This window comes from Paroedura picta, chromosome 4, assembly GCF_049243985.1.
Source record: "Paroedura picta isolate Pp20150507F chromosome 4, Ppicta_v3.0, whole genome shotgun sequence".
NCBI classification, from domain to species: domain Eukaryota; kingdom Metazoa; phylum Chordata; class Lepidosauria; order Squamata; family Gekkonidae; genus Paroedura; species Paroedura picta.
Window position 1 is genome coordinate 108404669 of NC_135372.1, and position 24377 is coordinate 108429045.

General features: G+C 41.0%; 1 protein-coding gene across 1 annotated transcript in view; it reads left to right on the forward strand.

Annotated features, from left to right (window-relative positions):
• The window catches only part of LRIG2 (leucine rich repeats and immunoglobulin like domains 2), a 58125-nt gene that overhangs the window by 6650 nt on the left and 27098 nt on the right, over positions 1-24377 (forward strand). The window contains exons 2-6 of the mRNA XM_077334929.1: positions 19126-19197; positions 20782-20856; positions 21376-21510; positions 22439-22582; positions 23876-24019. Of these exons, the coding sequence (XP_077191044.1) occupies positions 19126-19197; positions 20782-20856; positions 21376-21510; positions 22439-22582; positions 23876-24019 (570 nt within the window). The remainder of the gene's footprint in view (positions 1-19125; positions 19198-20781; positions 20857-21375; positions 21511-22438; positions 22583-23875; positions 24020-24377) is intronic.

Genomic DNA, 24377 nt, shown 5'->3' on the forward strand with positions numbered 1-24377 from the left:
CACATTCTCCATGATCATGCCACTTCTGAGGTTTCTTGAAGTCTGAAGAATGTTTCAGGGATTCCTCAACGGTAAAACAGTTGAGAAAGGCTGAGCTAAATAAATGGTGACCAAGACAGGCATTCTCAGTCAGGGCACCAAAACTTTGGAACTCTCACCCCAGAGAGAGTCGTCTGTTTCCTTCTATCGGGATGTTCTGCCAGTGGGTGAGGGCTGGTTTTTGTTTGTTCATTTGGCATGCCTCAATAACAGTTTTTGGCCCTTCTCTGGTTCTTGCATGTTTATACGCTTTTGTTGAATGATTTTATAATTTTTAAATGTTTTGTTCAGATGCTTTAACATTTTTAATGGTCTGGTGGAAAGGTAGCATAAGAATGTTTCAAGTAAAATGCATTGTGACTGTTTGCTATGACTTGAAGCTAGACTAACTGCATAGAATTGTAGCGTTAAATGTGAATGGGAGTTAATCTTGTGGGACAGCTTCTACATCACAAACTTGTTTCCTTGTACTCTAAAACTGCTAACCCTGTGCACATGGACGAGAGAGTAAGCCTCACTAAACAAAGTTGAACTTGCTTTCTGCATTGCTACACATTGCTGTACCTATTATGGTTGCATATTGCCAGAACATGAGCTGAAAGATTGCCAGAGTGTAGCTTTCAGATGCTTTACTAGACATGGCTACTTTTGTCTTTTTGTAGCACATTAATTCCTGATGTTCAATTACTGGTATTTTGTATCTCTGTATGCATTCAAAAATTGAGTGTAATTTTGTGCTCTTGTTTGAAGCCTGCTATTCAGTTGCTGTCATATGGATGCTGTAAAATCCGTAGAGCCATATGCTGCTGTTGTTGAGTTTTTTTAAAAAGATCTTTTAACTAGTTGTCCTTTTATTGAACATGGTGGTAGTTTCTTCTCCACTTCATGGCTAGATAGCCTCATAGATGGCTGCTTAAGTAGTAGCATGTACTTACGGTTTTGGAGGGGCTGCTGGATTCTTTTTAAATATCAGTAATCCCGCTGTGAGAACACAATTGATGATTAGTTTCCACTGGTTCTAATTCTTTAACCTGTTACTCATCTAGAAGAACCCCAAAGGCTCTTAAGCAAGAACATAAGTAAAGCCCTGCTGGATCAGACCAGTAGTCTATCTTGTTCAGCGTCCTGTCTCACACAGTGGCCAATCAGATCTCTGGGAGATCCAGTAATAGACCACAGAGGCCAAGGCCTTGTGCTGATGCTGCCTTCTGGCACTGGCCTACTGCCTCTGAACCTGGATGCTCCCTTTCAATCACCATGGCTAGTAGCCACTGATAGACCTATCCTCTGTGAATCTGTCTGATCCCTTATTAAAATTTGTCTATGCTTGTGGCCATCACTATATCCTCTGGCAGTAAAGTCCACACTTTAATTACTTGCTATGTAAATAAGTATTTCCTTTTGTGTGTCCTAAATCTACTGCTCATCAGCTTCATTGGATTCCCTCAAGTACTAGTATTTTGGGAGGAGGAGAAAACTTTCTTTGTCAACTCTTTCTAACCAATTTTTAATCCACAAGAGAGCCTGTCCTCTTATCCCATGACTGCTGAGCTTACCCAGGAGTCTTTTGTGAGGTAGGTTGTCAAAAGGCTTTTGAAAGTATATAATGTCTACTGTGCCACTGTTATCTAGAAGTAATGGGATAAAAAGGAAGATTCTCTTATGGATGAGGAACTGGTAAAAGAAAAAACTGAGGGTGGAAGGGGGCATTTAATTATTTATTTATTTATTTGGATTTTTATACCGCCCATTCTTTACAGCTCTGGGCGGTTTACTTATAAAAATGGACATCCACCCTCAGATAATTAATAAATTATTACTAATTTTAATAAATAAATAAGGGATTAGTTATGGAAAATGCCCATTTATCTAAGATGGTAGAAACCCAAGCAGAGTGTGAACAATTTCAGAAAGATCTTGCCCCATGTACAGATTGCTCAAGAAAATGGTGAAGAACATTCAGTGTAAGATTCAGTGTAGATAAAGTTATAGTGAAGCATGTTGGAGCAAAAATAAACCATAGTTATGCTTGACAGGGTTTGAACTGCCAGAAAGAGATCTCGTGATTATGGGAAACAGATTGCTGACAGTGTCAACTTGTTGAATGGTGACACTGATAAATGCATACGCCAAAAAAGGATGGAAAGGAAATAGCTTTTTCAATAATGCTTTTATATAAATCTGCCGATAAATTAATGTTTGCAATATTGTATATTGTTCTAGTAATTCCAACTAAAAAATAAAGACATTGTAATATTGAAGTACATTAAGAAAAGGAGGATTAAAATAAGAGAAAGCTAAAGTATTTACAGCTTCTTTAGTGGAGGTGGGGGAGATGGCTAAGGGAAAATATGAAAGTTGCATAAAATCACATCTTGGATCGTCCAGAAATACTCATCAGCAGTAAATTAGAGCAGACAAAATGAAATACATTTCACACAACCAGGAGACCATAGACTTGTTTCATTTGCTCACAGTGGCTCACAATCCCTTTCCCTCTCAAATAACCTGTTTGGAATTCTCCTAATTTGCCCCAGGCTCAATACTAGTATGGGAAGACTTACTTCCCAATAGTATCATGGTGCTACACAATAGTATCCTATGCTACACAATATAATTCTAATAACATTAATACTAGTAAAAAAGCCCATTGTATGAAGAAGACAATGGGCGCTAGCAGGTGGGGACCAGAGCGAGCGGCAGGCGAGGGACAGAGCGAGGGACAGGCTACCTGAAAGAGGAGGCGGGCGGCGGCTCCTCGGCGTCTCGTAGTTTTTGCCGGGGAGTCCCAGGTGTGGTGCGCTGGGCTGTGGCGGCTCCTCTGCATTTTTTTGTTCTTCTGCGGCTTTCCCGGCGGCTCCATTGTGTTCTGGGGCCGTGAGGGCAGGGAGCACCCAGCAGCTGTGCTGTGGGCGGCTGCCGGGGCTCCCAGGGCGCCGGCTTGAAGCGGCGAAAGGCTCCTCCAGGGGTTTTTTTTTTCTGCTGCCTCTCGGCTTGGAGCTGCGAAAGGCTCCTACAGTGTTAATGCTTTTCTGCTGGCTCTCGTGGGCGTGGCAGCTTGGAGCTGCGAAAGGCTCCTACAGGGTTAATGCTTTTCTGCTGGCTCTCGTGGGCGTGGCGGCTTGGAGCTGCGAAAGGCTCCTACAGGGTTTTTCTTTCTGCTGGCTCTCGGCTTGGAGCTGGGAAAGGCTCCTACAGGGTTTTTCTTTCTGCTGGCTCTCGGCTTGGAGCTGGGAAAGGCTCCTACAGGGTTTTTTTTTCTGCTGGCTCTCGGCTTGGAGCTGGGAAAGGCTCCTACAGGGTTTTTTTTCTGCTGGCTCTCGGCTTGGAGCTGCGAAAGACTCCTACAGGGTTTTTTTTTCTGCTGCCTCTCGTGGGCGTGCCGGCTTGGAGCTGCTCTCGTGGGCGTGCCGGCTTGGAGCTGCGGCTGCGGCGGCCATTTTCGGCGGCGGCCAGCTGGCGGCAGCGGAGGCGGCTGCTGGCTGTCGGGGGCGGCGGCCATTTTGAGAGGTCCGTCAGAAGAACGGACGGGAGTCCCCGGCAGCCGCGTCAGTCCGCCAGGCAGGGAGCACCCGCCAGCCGCGCTATGCGCGGCTGGCGGGTGCTCCCTTGCCAGTGAAGCAGGGAATGGGGAGCCGCGCTTCGCGCGGCTCCCCATTGCCTGCTTGGGCCGGGATGGACACTTGGAGGGGCCAATCAGGAGCCGCTTCGCGGCTCCTGATTGGACCCCTCCGAGTTTTTATCCCGGACCGGTCCCGCCCTAACTCCTCCCCACCACCCCTTACTCCTTTATACAGTCCGTGGCGCCCGTGGCGCCACGGGCTGTGTACAGATTGTTGTTTTGGTGATACTTGATTAGCCTTAGGTCACTTTTGGAAAGCTAAAAAAAATGTTTCTGCATAACCACACCACCAGCATGTAGTAGTTTGCACTCTCTCTCCCTTTCCCCCCTCTCTTCCACTGGGTTGTGGAACATGGATATGCAACAAGCCAGGATCCTACACAATATTAGCTAGAAGCGTGTTGCTGAGGTGTCTGCACTCACTTTTTTGAACTGAAGAGAGTGAGCACTGAGAGTGGCAGCAACTACTATTCTCCTGTTCAATAAAACAGCATAGGAAATAGTGGCAGGGAATATATGAGGGGAAGTTGACACTGGCATCAATCACTGCTGCGGAGTGTTGAGTTGTTTGGTACAAGCCATCTCAGTGCACCTTTATGGTAGAAAAAGGTGTCATCTATAGAAGAAGGCAGGGCTGTCTGGAAGAAGGGTAGGTAATATTTCCAAATAGGGATGCACATTTCTTGTTTGAATATACCTTAGCACTATTTTCTGGACATATTCAGATGTTCAGATGGTATCTGAGATTCTCCAGGTTATTGGTAAACGGGTCCTGAAAAAATGTGAAACTATTTGGGAGTAACCAGGAATATTGGAGGTTAGCATATTAAGGCTCCCAAACTGCCCCCCCCCCAATGTTACTGTGTGTGTCATTACCTTCTTGCCAGGGCTTGGTATCAACTTGCCCAAATCAGTTTGCCTTGGAATCTCTGCTTTGAAACAGGATCTGATGCAACATTGTATTCTTTGCTCAAGTTGGTTTGCATTGGATTATCTGGTTTGACATTCGTTTGGATTCTCTGATTTGACATTTGTTGGGTAAGCAGCTGTGTTGCTTGTTAAACTGGTTTCTTTTGGATTCTGTGACTTGACATTTGTTGTGTTAAGCTTACTACATCTTCCCATGCTTCTGTGGGGATTCCTGGGTTCTGCATTGGTTCTTTGAGCATGTTGCTTCTGTTTGCATTGGAAAGTTTTTGGCCAGTGGTGCTCTAGTTATTGTTTGTCTTGGTCCCATTAACTTGATACTTTGAGGTTTTTTAGGGGATAGGCAGCTCCACTGCAATTTTGGTGCCATTTACTCAACAAACAGTCCTTCCAGCCACCCCTGGAAAGATTCCTCATAGGGGATAATGGATGTGACCAATGTTGTAATACCCTTGCCCTCCCCCAAAAATCCTGGATCCAGTTACCTAAATGGTATTTTGAACCTGAATAATTGAGAATACTGCTATTGTTCAGTACATTGATACCTGGATCATAAAATGCCAGTTTGTTTCCATGGTATTGAGCAATATATTCGAGAACAACTTCATCTTATCCATAGGATACAGGAAAGCTGAACTTGAACCTGTATCTCCTTTTTTCTTGTGATTCCAACTTGCTTGGAATTAGAACACTGTTTTCTTATCTGATACTTTTGGAGTCCTTAGCTGAAATAATCAGATCTTTTTGGATGGAAAGGCTTGGTAAAAATGGACATCAGTCAACATGAATTTTGAATTCAGCTATCTATTAAAGCATTATTCAGCATTAAAAACATTAAGCATTATTGTATTTTTAGCAATGTGCAATTAACCTTTTTTCCGATTTAGCAATGGTTCTCAGCCTTCCTAATGCTGTGACCCTTTAATACAGTTCCTCAGGTTGTGGTGACCCGGTTGGGCTGATCCTACGTTGAACAGGGGGTTGGACTAGATGGCCTGTATGGTCCCTTCCAACTCTATGATTCTATGACCCCCAACCATAAAATTATGCAAGTGTTCTTTCACAGAAATTAAACCAAAACTGACTGATGGCATGAAGATCCATTGTTCATGATTGTATATAAATTGCCCTTTTTCCTGGGGTTTCTCAGTTCAGTTCTGCCTCTTAGCCCACCATGATGATCTTGCAGCAACAGTGGCAGCCCCCACCTCACCAGCCAAGCTGCTCGCCCTGCTGCAACCCCTGTGAAAAGGTTGTTTGACCCCCAAAGGGGTCCTGACCCCCAGGTTGAGATTCACTGCAATATATCATAGAATCATAGAATCATATAAGAACAGAGAAGGGTGCCAAATTATGTGGGGGGATCAATGTGTTATCATTAATTCTTAATAAACATTTGTGCTGTTTATTTCATTCACCAATGAATGAGACATTTTATTATTCATCCGTCCAGATTTATTCCCCACCACTCTTGGGCATGCCAGTTCATGACGGGTTACAATTTAAAGTATCCAGGCTCTGATAAGATACAATAAAATCTCATAAAACCCTAAGCCATCATAATATAAAAGTACAGTGACGATGACATAAACTCATAGTCTCTCCCTCCGCCATTTAATCCCCAACCAGAATGGTGGCTTACACAACCTTGTTTATGTGTCCAGTATAACCCCCTGGGAATCCCAGGCATTCTGTACCCAGCATCCACGATGAGTTGTTTGAACCTGAAAAAGAAGTTCTGGCTGGATGAAGACTGTAATATTGAAGAGAGGATTAACAGTTATGGGAAATAAAGGTATGGAGAATAGTTTCGTCAGTGTCTGGTAGCTAAAGGGAACCTCCATACTCAGAGGCAGTAAATCTTTGAAACCCAGGGCCAGGAGGGGAAGACCTCTTTGCCCTGCTTGCCCCTCCCCCCTAGAAACTAGTTGACTTTTATATGTAACAGAATGCTGGATTCAATGAACCACTGGTCTGATTCAGCAGGATTCTTTTGATTGTCTTTACCATTTCTCTGATTGAAAATACCCCCCCCCCCAAAGATTGGCTGCCACAATCCTAATTCAGTTTTATCCTCTCTCCCCACCCTACCCAATGGCTGATTTTGAAGACAAAATACACCACTGGAGGGTTTTTCCCCCCTGTTCTCCTTTTATGGAACACAGTTGTCATGTGTAGTTTGGCCCTGTTGTTACAAATTTGTGATGGATTATACATCTTCAGACTAGAAGTGGGGGCCATGTTACTTATTAAATATGTCATGGAAAAGGCTAGCCTTAGATCCTGCATCCTGTCATGTTGTTTTCTGGGTAATGAGGGAAGTTTGTGCAGAGGAGCACTGAATGATGTGGGCCTGCACCTGCAGTCTAAAGTGGCTTACCCTGATAGAGGTTTATTGCCTCAGTTAGTATTAAGCTAAGTGTTTTTCAATATCTAAGATAGTATGGTATATGACTGTTATTCGACAGACGTGATTTCTTTTTGAAATTTATTTGTAAGCCTCCCAAAAAACATAGAAAGGGATTTGCAGCAATTCTCAAGTGTTTCCATGTTCATGGGATCATTTTCACTACAGAAACTGGGAAATTCAGTACAAGAGATGTCAAGCTGTAGTTTCTGGGGGAAATGCTGTCTTCCGAATTTACATTATAAAAATTTGACCTTTCTGCCTGGCTAGATGATATGCTGCAAATGGAATTTCTTCCTTTATGATAAACAGTGGAAAGGTGATGTTAAAAAAAAACGAACTATTGTCCTTTCAATACACAAATAACGTTCACTATCTATCTAAATATTTATAACACATACTAATTTTTGACCTCTCTTTCAGTGTATGGATAAAATTATAAAATTATACTGTGCAAAATCATTCCCTTTTGAAGAATAATTTTTACAGGGAAACTAAACAATACACTTTCATGGATGACTGTATAATGAGGGCAGGTTTTCACTTCCCGAAGAACTTCCTTCCAAAGTAAGGAAGAAAAGTGTGTGTAGAAGTGCTTGGCAACTAACACCCTGGGACGCCATGGTTTTGCAGCGTTGTGCAATCTCATGATCACTGTAAACAGTAATTACATATATATGTTCTCCGTGGCTGTGCAAGCATCACAGCACACTGTGTGTGGTGCAGTCAACCTTTTTTATGAGTGCTATATCATGCATGGACTGAATCCAAATAGCTGGTTACAGTATGCAAAGCAGTTCAATTAATTAATTGAACTTCAGACAGCTCAGTTATGAAAGACTAGATTTAATTTCCAGATGTTTTGCTTCTTAGTATAACTTTTGTTGGTATGTACTGTTTTTGCCCTTGACATATCTTCCCATTAGTTCTTAACCTGCAGGAAAAAAACCCTGTAAGGCATTTTGCTGGCCGTGTTGAAAGACACACTGGCATTTGTGGGCCATGAATGATGACTATTTCTGCCCTGAGAAAAACAAATTAGATATTACCATAGGGGTAATGTATCCCAAAAGCTGAGGAAAGCAAAGTTTGAGGCTCTGCAGCGGAATATTTAACATACTTAAACGGATACCTATTTTCTCTACTACTTCTTATTAGTCTTTGTTAACTACCTCTGGCACTGTTGTCAGTAAGTACAAAATCAAGTCTCCAGGTATAAAAATAAAAGGTGCTTGAATAAGTAGAATCTGAAAGTTCAAATACTGCAAGCAGCTTAATATAAAGAAACAGTGAGGAGCACCTGTTTTATGGAAGTTCTATTTTATTAGAGCTTGAGAACTACCACAAAAATATATTTGGCTGTAAACGGAAATTATCCTGCATTCCTCCAGTAGTACAGGAATCCCCAGGTATATGAGAGACATGTGTCCTAGGTCCAAGACACTCCATTCTCATTCCTTTGTCAGTGCCAAGAGGAAAACAGCAAGTCAGAGGAACAAGGAAGAATATTATGCCAGCAACATGTAAGCAAACAGGCCATTAATGAATGCTGTATAACAGGATTTCTCAGACTTCATAATGCAGACAGCTCCTTAATAGGATTATCTCAAAGTCCTGCCCCATTTGTAGTCAAATAACATCTCTGTGGCAACTATAGCAATAGCTGACTTAAAAATGTGTTGTTAGAAAGGCATTCACGTTAGGTCTGGAAATGAAAGACATTTATGTTGAGTTTAATCTAATGTCATACAACAGGCAAGATGCTTTGCTTACGCTGACTGTTAATGTTAAAAACTTGTGGTGATGATTGTGAAATAGTAGATTTTGCTGTCAAGGAGAAGAAGCCATTTATTGGTTTACATTCTGCTGACAGCAGGAAATTGGCAAGGCAGTTTGAATTTCCCTGTGGCCAAGATGATCCCTGAAACCTGTTTACACTAGTATAGACTTTGGATGGCTATATCCATTGTGACAGAAAACTGGGACTTCTTTAAGTATTTGGTTATTCCTCTTCTTTTAATCTGTTTATTTAAAACATTTCTATTCTTCCTTTCCTCCAAAATAGGGTCCCCAAGGTATTTCAACTGCATTTAAAATAAAAAATATATAAAATAAGCAGTTCAATAAAAATAAGCAGTTCAATAAAAATAATATAAACATACATAAGTAGGGGACAATAACATTTTATTGGAGATAAAGTCTTTTCATATGGAAGACTCATAAGGGAGACAGAGACAGATCTCCCTGGGAAGAGAATTCCAAAGTTTTGGCATCACAAGCAAAAAGGCCCTTGTTGGGTTGCCACCCATCTAGCCTCAGACATTCAAGATGGTGAAGACATTCACAGCAGGGCTTCCCAAGATGACTGGATTGGGTTAAAGCATGTTGGTCAGCACTAGTACCTTGAATTGAACCAAGAAGCAAATTAGAAGGCAGTATGAATGGGACAAGATTAGAGTGATTCCAGTCAGCCTTCTGGCTTTAGCATTCTTATTGTTGTTGTTGTTGTTATGTGCAAAGTCGTGTCCGACCCATCGTGACCCCATGGACAATGATCCTCCAGGCCTTCCTGTCCTCTACCATTCCCCGGAGTCCATTTAAGTTTGCACCTACTGCTTCAGTGATTCCATCCAGCCACCTCATTCTCTGTCATCCCCTTCTTCTTTTGCCCTCGATCGCTCCCAGCATTAGGCTCTTCTCCAGGGAGTCCTTCCTTCTCATGAGGTGGCCAAAGTATTTGAGTTTCATCTTCAGGATCTGGCCTTCTAAAGAGCAGTCAGGGTTGATCTCCTCTAGGACTGACCGGTTTGTTCGCCTTGCAGTCCAAGGGACTCGCAAGAGTCTTCTCCAGCACCAGAGTTCAAAAGCCTCAATTCTTTGACGCTCGGCCTTCCTTATGGTCCAACTTTCGCAGCCATACATTGCAACTGGGAATACCATAGCCTTGACTAAACGCACTTTTGTTGGCAGGGTGATGTCTCTGCTTTTTAGGATGCTGTCTAGATTTGCCATAGCTTTCCTCCCCAGGAGTAAGCGTCTTTTAATTTCTTTGCTGCAGTCCCCATCTGCAGTGATCTTGGAGCCCAGGAAAATAAAATCTATCACTATCTCCATTTCTTCCCCATCTATTTGCCAGCATTCTTATTATTAATGTATTATTATTATTATTATTATTATTATTATTATTATTATTATTATTATTATTATTATTGGGCTTATACACCATTCTCCACAAGTGGGATTTAGACATTTTACAGCAATGGATTAAAACAGTTAAAATATCATAAAAAGCTTAAACAATCCCCCACATCCCCCAGTCATCTTCAATCTGGCTTGCAGAACTGGAAACAAGCAAGATAACATATACCAAGCAGAATAGAAAGGGGGGGGGCTGAGAGAAGAGGAGGGAGGCCCACGTGATATTAGGCCACCGTGGCCTCAACCGTAGGCCTGGCAGAATGGAACTGTGATCTTGAAGCAACTGTGGCTTCTGGACAGTCTTAAAGGGCAGTCCCAACTACAGCTCACGGCATTAATTTAATCTAGATATTATAAGAATATGCACTACATTGGCATCTATCTCATCAAGGAAGGGCAAAAGCTGGTGAAAGGTACCTCTAGCTACTGCACCCAACTGTTTGTCCAATAGAAACCTCAGTTTCAGCAGCACCCCAAGCTATGAACCTGCTTCTGTAGGGCGAGTGCAACCCATCCAGAAGAGGACATATCTCAGTTCCTGTTGAGAGTAGTACCTCTGTGTTGTTGGAACACATTTTCAGTTTGTTAGTTCACATCCATCACCAAATTGCCTCCAGATACGTGTTCATTGTTTCCACATTTTCCCAGGGATCTGCTGGAAGCATATGATAGAGCTGAGTGTTACCTCCATATTGGTGGCCACTCCGTACAAATCTCTGCATGTCTTTCCCAACAGCTTTACCTAGATTTTACCTCATAGGTAAAGGCTATGGGCAGGGCAGCAGTCCCACAACACCACATTTTGATACCCATCCTCAAGATAGGACCAGAACAACCATAGAACTGTACTTCTCAGTCCTGAAAGGCCATCCAGGAGGATACTATGATGGATTGTATCAAAACCTGCCAAGAAGTGTAGGGGAGTTAATAGGGTCTCATTTCCCTTGTCCACTGACCAGCACAAGTTATCCACCAGGGCAACCAAGAAATGTTTCTTTGCTGCTGTCCCCAGTAAGTTAGTTTACTGAAATCACAGAACCCAATAATGTTATGCCATTTTGGGCTCGTTCACTTGCTTATCCTCCAATGTAGTTTTTTTAAATTTATTTTATTTACTGTAATTTCCCTTTCTATCTGATTTTACAGGGTATAAAACCGTGCAACCAAACATCATAAAACAATTAAGAGCCAAAAAGGTTACAGAGGTATAGGCCCAATAATTCTGTTAAATCAAGTCGATAATTAAATATGATACAAAAATATATATGTATTTATTACAATGTGAATTAAAAACATGTCTGCTCTGTTGATAGCCTCAAGTAAGAATCAAATTGTACAGCAACAACCCAAAATCACCACTAGTGACCCTGACTATACACGTTTTAGCCAATTGACCCTCCTCAGTGGTCAAATAAATGGTATTACAGAATGGCTCCTAACATTACAATGCAACAATTATTGCTTATAAAATGACCAAGATGAAATGTTTTGATTACTATTGTCTGTGACCAAAGACATTAATCAGAGGCTCATTCTTGATAGTTCGCTGCCATAATCAGGTGCACTTTTCTGTAGTAATGGTACAATTTACAGAAGAATTCTGATGGATAAATTGAAGGACTGCAATCTGGATTTTCAGATACTTAGGAGGATAGGGAATTGGTTAGAGAACCGCACTCAAAGAGTTGTTGTCAATAGTGTTTCATCAGACTGGAGAGAGGTGAGTTGCGGGGTACCTCAGGGCTCAGTGCTCGGCCCCGGTACTTTTTAACATATTTATTAATGATCTAGTTGAAGGGGTGGAGGGACTACTCATCAAGTTTGCAGATGACACCGAATTGGGAGGACTGGCAAATACTCCAGAAGACAGAGACAGAGTGCAAAGAGATCTGAACACAATGGAAAAATGGGCAAATGAGAACAAGATGCAATTTAATAAAGATAAATGTAAAGTTCTGCATCTGGGTCAGAAAAATGAAAAGCATGCCTACTGGATGGGGGATATGCTTCTAGGTAACACTGTGTGTGAACGAGACCTTGGGGTACTTGGGGATTGTAAGCTAAACATGAGCAGGCAGTGTGATGCAGCAGTAAAAAAGTGCCATTTTGGGCTGTATCAACAGGGGCATCATATCAAAATCACAAGATGTCATAGTCCCATTGTATACGGCACTGGTCAGACCACATCTGGAGTACAGTGTGCAGTTCTGGAGGCCTCACTTCAAGAAGGACGTAGTTAAAATTGAAAGGGTACAGAGGAGAGCGACGAGGATGATCTGGGGCCAAGGGACCAAGCCCTATGAAGATAGGTTGAGGACTTGGGAATGTTCAGCCTGGAGAAAAGGAGGCTGAGAGGGGACATGATAGCCCTCTTTAAGTATTTGAAAGGTTGTCACTTAGAGGAGGGCAGGAAGCTGTTTCTGTTGGCTGCAGAGGAAAGGACATGCAGTAATGGGTTTAAACTACAAGTACAACGATATAGGCTAGATATCAGGGGGGAAAATTCACAGTCAGAGTAGTTCAGCAGTGGAATAGGCTGCCTAAGGAGGTGGTGAGCTCCCCCTCACTGGCAGTCTTCAAGCAAAGGTTGGATACACACTTTTCTTGGATGCTTCAGGATGCTTAGGGCTGATCCTGCGTTGAGCAGGGGGTTGGACTAGATGGCCTGTATGGCCCCTTCCAACTCTATGATTCTATGAGAATTCATTGTAGCCAGCAGCTATTAGTGATGGAATAGTGACATAAAGCAACTACTGAACAATGCAATAGGAATAGGAATAGGATTACAGCATTCGAGAGCAATGCGAACCACAAACTGTCTAAGGCAAGGTAAACGATACAGACAATTAAGAATTAATTTACTTTGACTTAATTGTCTCAGAGAGATGTTCTAGTTTGAATATGTCCCTAGTGCTCTTTGTTTGGTATATAAAATAGAAGGAAGGAACAATTTCAGGGGCAGTTTAGATACGAAAACAAGGCAGAAATAGAACATCTGCTGCTTATAAAGACACAGTGTTGCAGTACATTGTTATATGAATATCTCTGCAGAAATATTTTAATGGAGCAACTCACATGCGATTGATGCTCATCTAATATTTGAAAAATTAGTGGAGATTTCTTGCTTCCTCCTTGCTTTGCCAGGCAGGGAAACAACACAATACTCAGTTGTCTGCTTTCAGAGGCTCTATAAGATTCATCGTCTTGCATGGCTCTCCTTTCTTTGAAAAAAGTTAATTCTGCAGTTTCTCATGGAATTTGGCCCTAAGTTTCAGGACTAGCTTCTCGTTCATAAACATGCTGTGATTCTTCACATCTATGGTGAATTATTTAAAGCCTCATGACACTGAAGAGCTACATAAACAGCATCTCTGACTATTTGATCCTGGTATTTTTAATAATTCATTAGCTGTTACAGCAGAATCCCTGTAGGCTAGCATATGTGGATGCTTGGTTTATAACTGTAGCAAGACTATTTCATTGTCCTTTACTGTGATCGGTAGATGGTTTTCTCATTAATATTCTAAACACATTGGGATGAGATATCTGAAAACCAAAGAGTGAATACAGAAGTTTTAACAGAACTGTTAATATAACTCTATACAAGTACCTTAAAAGGGAATTTGATCATAGAAGAGAGAAGCTTACCTGGAACTATAGAAAAGAACTAGAGTCCTGTAGCACCTTAAAAATTAACAAAATTTGTGGCAGGGTATGAGCTTCTGTAAGTTACTACTCACTTCTTCAAGTAGCTTCACAAAAGCTCATTCCCTGCCACAGGTAGTCTAACATGGCTACCATTTTGACTTCCCTGGAACAATTAGCCAAACATAGTCAGAATATTAAAAGACCTTATGTTGATCTTTGTGTGTCAGTTTTGGTCAAATTCCCAAGAAGCAGCACCTTCCTTAGGAAAGAAGGCATTATCAGGGACTGTTTCCACAACCACAAGAAATGTTGCAGTGGCCTCTCGAATGTTCTGCGGAATTACAAACCTTTTGCACAAAAATTGAACTCAAGGAGCAGATCTGAATGTTTTCCTTGTTTGCCATGCAGTTTGGGAAACTTCAGAAAATGCTATTTCTCCCCCTACCCTGAGAGGGAATTTGTAGTTTTCCAGCAAGGAAGCTCAGGATTCAAGTTAGCTTCCTCCTCCATTCCTGCCTCAAGTGATGATGTATCAACTCTAACCAATAATCTGTCTCTCCTCCCACCTTCCCACCGCCATTTTTTAAAAAATGATCGTGGTTGTGTTACAGCATGTATTTGCAGTAACAATTGTGCCTGTTTTCTGGTTAAAAGTTAAAAAATTAAGACTCCACATTCTCCATACCTTCTGTTCCAGCATCTAAATTCACTTGATTTAAGGTGCAATAGGCCACTTCGTAATTTTTATGCAGAAAAACAGTTGTGAAATTGCAGCCAACATGCTTTGTTTTCATGCATGCATGGTGACGGAACACACATCAACACAAGAAACCTCCCTCCCCCCTTGGGTGATTCAGGAGCCTTGGGTATCAAGAATGGGGTGGGGGGGGTTGCGATTTTAATTTTTTTTTATTTTTTATTGCATCCCGGCATGAGTGCATTATTGAGCTCCCCCTTGCATTCTATAAAGTGTTTAATCACCTTTGGTGATTTAGTATATGGTTGCTTGATCATATAGTTATCAGTTAGTATTAGCCCTTTTGCCACCCTACCCCCTTTTCAATAAAACCCAAAGATAAATGTTACTGTGGCTAGTGACTTTTTACGAACAGATATTGCCAGATTCATATCCTACAGTTGTCACCGATTGCAACTAATAAAAAATGATTCTCAGATGAAGTACTTTGATTAAATAACAGTGAACTCCCTTAATCTGCTTTTTTCCCCTGTCCATATGTGCTTACCTGGAATTCTTACACTTGTCCTAGCATGATTCTTGGACGTTTTGACATGTTTTGAATATGGTTGTCAGTTTGCTTTAAATAACAGCTAGATAGCTTCCTTCTAAAACCAAATCTGCATCCTTAATTTCCTTCTCCAATAATTTCAGGTTCAATGTCTTTTTATTTTTGTTAAAGCAGTTGTAATTGAAAAGGTATTGTTAGCATTTAGCACTTACCTGGTCACACTTATCCAGGCATTGTTAAGCTATTCTTTGGAAGATTGGTCCTCAGTTGATTTTATCCAGGATAGAATAGCGTCATAGAATAGTTTTAGATATAGAATGTGAAGCTGATCACCCTTGAGTTGCAATTCTATATAGTTTTGAGAAGAGAATAATCAATGGATTTAATCCATAGCCTTGGCAGTAAACCGGTATCTGATTGTATCTGGGCCACTTCATTCATTCATTCATTCATTCATTCATTCATTCATTCATTCATTCATTCATTCATTCATTCATTCATTCATTCATTCATTCATTCATTCATTCATTCATTCATTCATTCATTGTCTTGCTTGCTGAGACTCAAGACTGGTTATTAAACACAAAAGCAGTGCACTCAGACAGCACGTATCCAATAAACCAGGGATAGAATTGTAGTCCATGAACATCTGGAGGACCACAGGTTGACTACCCTGCAATAAACAAAATCAGTAAACAATGCAGCCCAAAACTTGCAAGAGTTGGCATGCCATAAACTGCAGAGAGAATAGATTACAAAAGTGGTGGACCTTGCAGTAGGAGCAAAATAATATGTACAACAAATAGTGTGGTAGACCAGTGGTCCCCAACCTTGTTATCACAGGGGACCAGTCAACGCTTGACAGTTTTACTGAGGCCCGGGGAGGTAGTCTTTTGCCGAGGGACATCACCGCCACCTGAGCCCCTGCTCCATTTCCTTTCCCGCCAGTGCCCCTGACTTCCCACCACCTGCTGGGGGGGCACTGCCAGCAGCAGCTGCGCAGTGCCAGGCCAAGGGGAAGCCCCAGCCATGGCAGCCACTGGAGAGCACCAAAGGTGAGCTGGTGGCAGAGTGGCAAGGCAGCCCCCGAGGCAGCATTCGGGGAGCAGGATGAGGAGGAGCCACGCTCCGGTACTGATTGATCCATGGACCAGTCCCGGTCCCTGGACCGGGGTTGGGGACCACTGTGGTAGACTACAATCCTATTTCCTTTATGAAAGGTTTGTTGTACTAACTATATACATCAAATTGAACCTGATGTGCTTACGTTATTCAAATCAGATTTTTTTTTAAAGATGACACTTTAAGTTTGGTATGCCTGCCTCCCATCTTGAATGAGAAACTGCTGTTGGGGTGGCACCTTAATTTTGAGCAAAGAATAAATGTTTTGTTTATAAGAAAGGTGCCAAAAATGCAAGCAGGTGTTACAGGCATCAGCTAATTCTGAGAACAACGTTGGGAAAGTGTTTAATATTTGACTGATAGATAGGTATGACTTCAGCTAGCTGAGGCAGAATTTTCTGATTTAATGGAGACATTGTTCAAACATGCAAGCATCAATCAGCAGGTTGCTTGCTATGACAAGATAAACCGCTTGCCATCGCTGCTATCTGGACTGTTTCATAAACTTGCTCTAGGTGCCAGCCCTACTCTCTCATACTGTATTTGAGCTGTCAGTACAAGTATCATGTGTTTCATCTCCCTTCTGGAGGACAGCCAAATACATTAATAAAGGGGAGAAAGTTTGCTTTGAGCTTGAGATGCTTGTTTGTTCTAGAAGCCCCAGTTATTAATCCAGGGTGCTAGGAATCCAGAGAATTCTTGCAGCAATCAAAAACAAAATGCTCCCCTTTCCAAAATTTAAAAAGCACATAGAAAGTCTGAGCTGGTCTGGGGTCAAAATAGGTTGTCTGTTCTGCTCTAAATGATTTTCTTCCAGAAACAATAGATTGGATCCAGTGAAGTGGCAATTAATACGGTTTCTAACATGAATCCCCCCCCTTTCCTTTCCAGCAAGCAGTTCACTAAGCTCCCCCCCCCCAAAAAAAACATTGCTGCTGAGAAAAATAAGATATATAGTCTCCTGTGCAGTCCTCTCCTCTACGCTATTTAACATCTTCATGCTCCCTCTGACCCAGCTGGAACCTGGATTTTGGCTGGGTTGTCATCAATATGCAGATGACACCCAGCTCTATCTCCTCATGTATGGCTGCCAGGACTCCCCCCCCCCCCCCGAACCATTTGCCAAATGTTTGAAAGCTGTGACTGAATGGCTTGAGCAGAGTCACCTGAAACTCAACCCCTCCAAGACGGAGGTCCTGTGGCTGGGAGGTAGGGGGGTGAATCAGGAAGTTAGTTCAATTGGGGTCCCCCTGATGTTAAATGCCATCTGTGATTCTTGTCTCTCCTTCCTTCTTCCTCTTGAAGTAGGATGGGGGAGGGGTTGGAGTTTTTGCCATGTTGTTGTTACTATGCTGTTATTGTGTTGTTGATTGTCCATTTTGATGGGTTTTAATGGGGTTTTAACTGGACTTCTGTAACCCACCATGAGCTTCTTGGTAGTGGTGGGTAATAAATTTAATAATAATAATAATAATAATAATAATAATAATAATAATAATAATAATAATAATACATATTTTGGGCTTAAAAAAAACTATTCATCTTCAGGGTAGGAGAGGGAGTGCATTCACAAAGATTTGTGGTACAAACCAAAACAATATAGGGCCAGATAGGAATCAAAACACCCATCCTGGAAAAACTAGGGATGTCAGCCTTCAGGTGTGCCCTAGAGATCCCTTAGAATTGCAGCTCATCTCCTGACTCTGGAGAACAGTTCCCTTGGAGAAAATGGATGCTTTAAAAAGTAGACTAATACCATAGAGTTGGAAGGGGACCTCCAGGGTCATCTAGTTCAAACCACAGCATAATGCAGGAACTCACAACTACCTGCCCATCCAGTGACCCTAATTTCATGCCCAAGTGATCCCTCCATCAAAAATCTCTAGAATCCAGCCTGGCCTGGAGGAACTTCACCTACCATCCCACAGTAGTGATTAGCAATTCCCTGGGTATGCAAGGAGGACCACAAGAGACAAACACTAGTACATCACTTCCTGCCAACCCACTTGACATCAACCAGGGTCAGAGTCTTCCCTGTCCTGACCCCCACCTGGTGGAATGAGCTCCCAGAGGAGACCAGGGCCCTGCAAGAACTAAAACAGTTCTGCACGGCCTGCAAAAGGGAGTTCTTCTGCCAGGCATTTGGTTGAGGTCGGCTGGAACCAACAACACCCACTGGGACCCTGAACCTCCCTCCCAACCTGTTGATTACTATCCTGTTAAACTGTTATTTTCTATTACTGTTATTACTGTTACCATTGTTGCATTCTAGTTTATTGACACAACTGAGTTTGTTGTGTAGTTCTCTACGTTACATGTGAACCACCCTGAGCCTCCCCTTCCTGGTGGGAAAAGTCTACTCTGCACTTGATTGGTCCTATGCTTAACTTACTAGCTAAGACACAGGAACTTTAGCTTAACTCTTAAATAACTGAAGGGGTGACATTTGTAAAACCCAAGAAAATGTCTATTCCCCAGGAGGGAGGGTGATTTTTACTGATTCCCCTTGTTACTCAGATGTCCAACTCCCACCTCATGCCATTTCTGAGAAGCAGAATTGGTATTTTGGGGCTACCTTGGGGGGGGGGGAGAGGTGAAGCAGTCTTGCTCTGCTCATGGAACTGCCTTCTGTCAGCTAAGGTTTTATGTACATTTCCCCCAACACTTTAATGTATTCTTATGACAAATCTGGACTAAGTACAGAACAAGGGTGAGGTGATGTGGAACAATATTGTATTGATTGAAAATTGTATCTGATTCAAAAGTCAATCGTAAACCTGAACAAGCTGTCTGCAACATTGCAGATTGCCAGATTACAAATAATTGCTTTCAATGGGAGGCTATTAGTCAAATATTAAACAAATTGAACTATTTAGACCTTCAAAATAACTTGTCATATTCTGTTTTTGTTGCAGAGACTTGAGTCATAATCATTTGTTATCTTCTAACTGGAGCATTGGTTTATCAGCTCAAGGACTACAAGAAGTGTAAGTAATTTTGAACTACCTTTCTTAAATATATATATATATATATATATATATATATATATATATATATATATATATATATATATATATATATATATATATATATATACACACACACACATACACATACACATACACATACATACATACCTTTATTGGCATAACAAACTACCTTTCTTGATATGTGCCAAGGGATTTTGTAGTGACAGTAATGTAACATCAGACAGCGATCAGCTGGACTGCCCTAATGTTACAAAAGGATGAGACATACTTGGAAATTAAGTCAAAAAAGCAGGAGCCTTGGAAATTTGGCAGGGGATATGAAGGCTTCTGAGATAGAAAGGAACATATGTAAATTGACTGACCAGGGGAACAATGCATGTGGTGAGGCACTGCAGTGGTGAAGGACTGTAGTTCTCATATTGACAGGAGATAGCCAGCAAAAGTTTTGGACACCTCAGGTGTACCAAAGCCAGGGTTTAGGCTGCAGAACTTGGACCATTAATAGATCAATTATACTGTACAGTTTCAGTAAGCCAAATTTATTCTACTTCATTTTTTTTTACAAAATATGTATCTCACCTTTCTGACAACATACATAATAAAACCACATATTAAGATCATATAATACTCAAACATGCATCATCAAAACAATTAACAACAGAATTGTTAAAATACATAAAAACCGTAATTAAAACATTGGTTGGGAAGGAATTGGGTTTCCTGTACTGGTTCTTTGTAGATATCCTCTGCTCTTGTTGATATCTTCCAACTATAATCAAGGCTTTGCACTCTGGTTGATTAATTTCCAGTTGCAGGGCTGGAGTAGTAGTTGTGTTTAGATGGTTTTGGAATTTTTTTTGGTTAATTTAGACCTTAACCATAATGGTAAAAAGTTGGTAGGTGAAGATTCCCAAACATCTTTATGTGCCTGTATTTCCAGAGAACAGAAGAATTCCTGTATGGGAGATCTTGTGCTTACCACTATTTCCTCACCATGTAGGTCATTTGTCATCTAATCTAAGTGAAAAATATAACAGGAGTTCAGTGGCACCCTGAAGATTATTGTAAATTGTTTCAGCATAAGCTTTTTCTCTTCATCAGATGCATTGAGTTCTGACTTGCAAAAGCTTATGCTGGATTAGACGGTAGTCTTCAAGGTTCCGCTAAACTCCTGTTTTACTGTACTAATGTAGATTGATAGAGTTACCCATTAGGAATTATCATTGTGAAAGGCAATAAAATCAATTTTTAAATCTTTTAACTTTATCCTCAGTTTTTTTTTAATATGAGCCTTATATCTTTACTGTTCCGTGTGTCAGTCATCTCTTACTGTCCGAGTTTCTCATTTAGCTAGAGATCAACAATATAACTGGTATTACTCATTTCTGTTATCTGTTTTTATTAGAGCTTTGTGACTGATCAGACTTTTGTTAGACGTAGCTTTTGAGGACAATACCGGCTTTGTTTCTTACAGGTGTCATTTACTAAGCTGAAATATTCCTTAAATACAACTGAAATGATCTACATGTCTTATTGACGTTTTGTGTTTTCATAGTGCTAGTAAAGAAATCTCTTTTTCAGGAAGATGAATTACAACGAGCTAACTGACATTCCCTTCTTTGGTGAATTGACCTCTAACATCACACTTCTCTCACTGTATGTAAATATTTTGCATTTTTAATTCCATCAGGTTTAAATAATGTGGAGAAAGTCTTCTAGTGATAAAGTCACTAAAGGAAACTGAAGTACAAATTAATATTTGAAAATTGTGTGCAATTCTTCATATGGATTATTAAATACCTCTGGGCAGCACAAGAGAGAGATTGGTTAACAATGGGTTGTGTTCAGAATTTCCTTAAATCAACTTCTGATTTCTGCCACGCCATGAAGCAGCAGTCCTCATAGTGGGGAAGACTATTCTGTAACCACATTTCCAAAATGAAATAATTCTAACCCTGGACCGTTTACAGTGGTCTCAATCAGAGAATGAGGTTCAGTTTTCAACTTAGTTTTTAGAGTAATTACTATCAACATAATATTAAAACAGGTTGTTCTAGAGGACGCATGATATGACATTCTGAAGCTTATTGGAAAATTTAATGTCAGTTCATTATGCAGTTAAATTTCAGCAAGTATTAATAACAACATTTCTGGTTCTTTCTCTCCTGTTTTTAGAGTGCATAATAGAATCCCAGAGATAATCCCTGAACAGCTTCAGCTTTATGCTTCTTTGGAGAACCTCGACCTCAGCTCTAACTTAATATCCGAAATCAAAGCCTCTTCATTCCCACGAATGCAGCTCAAGTATCTGTAAGTAAGAGAGTTCTATTCTTAGCAATGCATGTGACTATTAGTTAAATGGTTATAAATCTGTTCTGATTCTAATCCCCAATCTTTTTGAGCCTGTGGGTACCTTTGACACTGACTGGTGAGTCCAGCTACAAAATGGATGCTGCTGGCGATAGAGCCAGTCATAAAATGGCTGCTATGAGGGGCAGAGTCCACCACAAAATGTCAATAAATGAGAAACAGGATGTCTGTTCAAAATTAGCATAGTGTTTAAAAATATTTTCTTGCATACATACTGCTTACCTGTAGTCACACCGGTTCTTTGTTCTGTGGTGGTAGCTTGCAGCCTGTTAACAATCTACATAGCCCATCAGAGCTGCAGTAGCCAGTCAGAATCCTGGCTGGGTAACATCCTTAGTTTCCTTTCTAGAAACATATGGGGCGTACCAGGAAAGGTGTCACTGGGTACCATGATACTCACAGGTGCCATATTCTAAAGTTTTAGTAAGCCAAGATTTTGTGACCAGGCATTAGGGCATTGTCATTACTTACTCAGTACTGTGGTATTAATGTGATAGTCCTCTTCTTTTTTTCCTTGGAGGAATTGGTCTAATTCAGCTCATCTTATGCTATCGTTCAGGCTTTTTAGAATACCATTGTAACTGCTAACATTCACTTCGGACATTCGGCAGAGATGCAGCATCCTTCCTTAAGGGCCATCTAACAGGCTGTGGACATGCATTCACTTAGATTTCCTTTTAATTGCCTGGTCAGGTCTTACCACAGCTTCTGAAGGTCTGTGAGATAACCTGTGGTAACTGTTGTGTTTTCACAGCAAAAAAGCTGTGAAACCAAATTTAATTGGCTCCTTTTAAGTTCTTCTGTAATTTGTCAAATACAAATCCAGCACTTGAAGATTTCTTTTTTTAAAAAAGCCTTCTGTTTACAGGAATCTGAGCAACAATAGAATAACAACTTTGGAAGCTGGGTGCTTTGATAATATATCTACTTCACTCATCATCGTGAAACTGAACAGAAACCGAATCAGCATGATCCCATCAAAGACTTTCAGACTGCCTCATGTGCAAGTCCTGTAAGTGGCCATACCCTATGAATTCAGAACTTTGATCCTGAATACATTGATTGCAGACAGCATGAGGGTTGCTTTAATATTTGTATCAACAGACCAAGAAAGGGAGCTTTCACTGGCCAACTTGTAGTGTGGAAACACAATAAGAGCAATGTTTTCCATACCCAGAGCTGCTCTTCAGGTAGAAGTATTCTGAGCATGCCCTGCAAAAAATGTCATGTGAACAGGCTGATGATAATTTTTGAGTTAAATAATCTTTCAAATCAAGGTATGTTGTTGTTGTTATGTGCGAAGTCGTGTCCGACCCATCGCGACCCCATGGACAATGATCCTCCAGGCCTTCCTGTCCTCTACCATTCCCTGGAGTCCATTTAAGTTTGCACCGACTGCTTCAGTGACTCCATCCAGCCACCTCATTCTCTGTCGTCCCCTTCTTCTTTTGCCCTCGATCGCTCCCAGCATTAGGCTCTTCTCCAGGGAGTCCTTCCTTCTCATGAGGTGGCCAAAGTATTTGAGTTTCATCTTCAGGATCTGGCCTTCTAAAGAGCAGTCAGGGCTGATCTCCTCTAGGACTGACCGGTTTGTTCGCCTTGCAGTCCAAGGGACTCGCAAGAGTCTTCTCCAGCACCAGAGTTCAAAAGCCTCAATTCTTTGACGCTCGGCCTTCCTTATGGTCCAACTTTCGCAGCCATACATTGCAACTGGGAAGACCATAGCCTTGACTAAACGCACTAAAGGTATAAAAAGGTATAAAAAGATTCAAATGAAAAAAAAACCTGCATTGATTATTTTCATGACTATGTAGTTTAAGCATTCCATGAAAGGCAATGGTGCAAAAGCTCTTAGGAAGAATATATAACATATGATAAGACTTCTCTGTCTTCAGTACTAGCTGTACCTCTGAAGATTCTTATGAGGATAAAAGAGTTGGGGCTGATCATTCTATGTTTGAGCTCAAGTATAAGGTTATTACATGTTCGGCAGAGATTTGTATTATGCCATCTTTCAATAGGGTATAGGTCTTTGATGGCACTCTTAATCTTGTCTTTATTCAGTTGTTTTGAATTCTGTTGTTGAATAGTTAATTACGATGCCCTTCGCATTAGATCAAAATTGTAATATTTATCCCTTAGAATAGAATCATAGAATCATAGAGTTGGAAGGGGCCATACAGGCCATCTAGTCCAACCCCCTGCTCAACGAAGAAAAATCAGTATACAGGAAATATTATCAGTCACTTGGCTAAAAAAGCTGGTGTTAAATGTTGTTTTTTGTTGTTGTTGTTATTGTTTTAAGGGAACTCAAAAGAAACCGGATTAAAGTAATTGAGAGCCTTACCTTCCAAGGCTTGGACTCCTTAAAGTCATTAAAAATGCAGCGCAATGGGATTAGCAGACTGATGGATGGTGCTTTATTTGGATTGGATAATATGGAAGAACTGTAAGTACTCATTGTTTTGATATCTTCATAACAGATCCAGGATACTACAGGAGATGAAACAGGGTTGTATGATAATTATAGTTATGGTTTCTCATAACTTCATTGAAGTGTTTGTCTTTACTTTTTATAGGAAGTTGGCAATGCAATGCAAACAAAAAAGAACAGAACTAAAGATCTGCTTCTTTTGGTTCCTCTCCTAAAATAAAGTGTCACCATTTTAGCAGTTAGTACTAGTATTTCTTACTTGTTATTGCTGTCATGTATTGCTGCCATTACAAGAATGTGTCAATATTTAGTTCATACATACTGCAAAGGGAACTTGGGTTCTCTAAAGCCTAGAATGACAAAGGTGAACAGG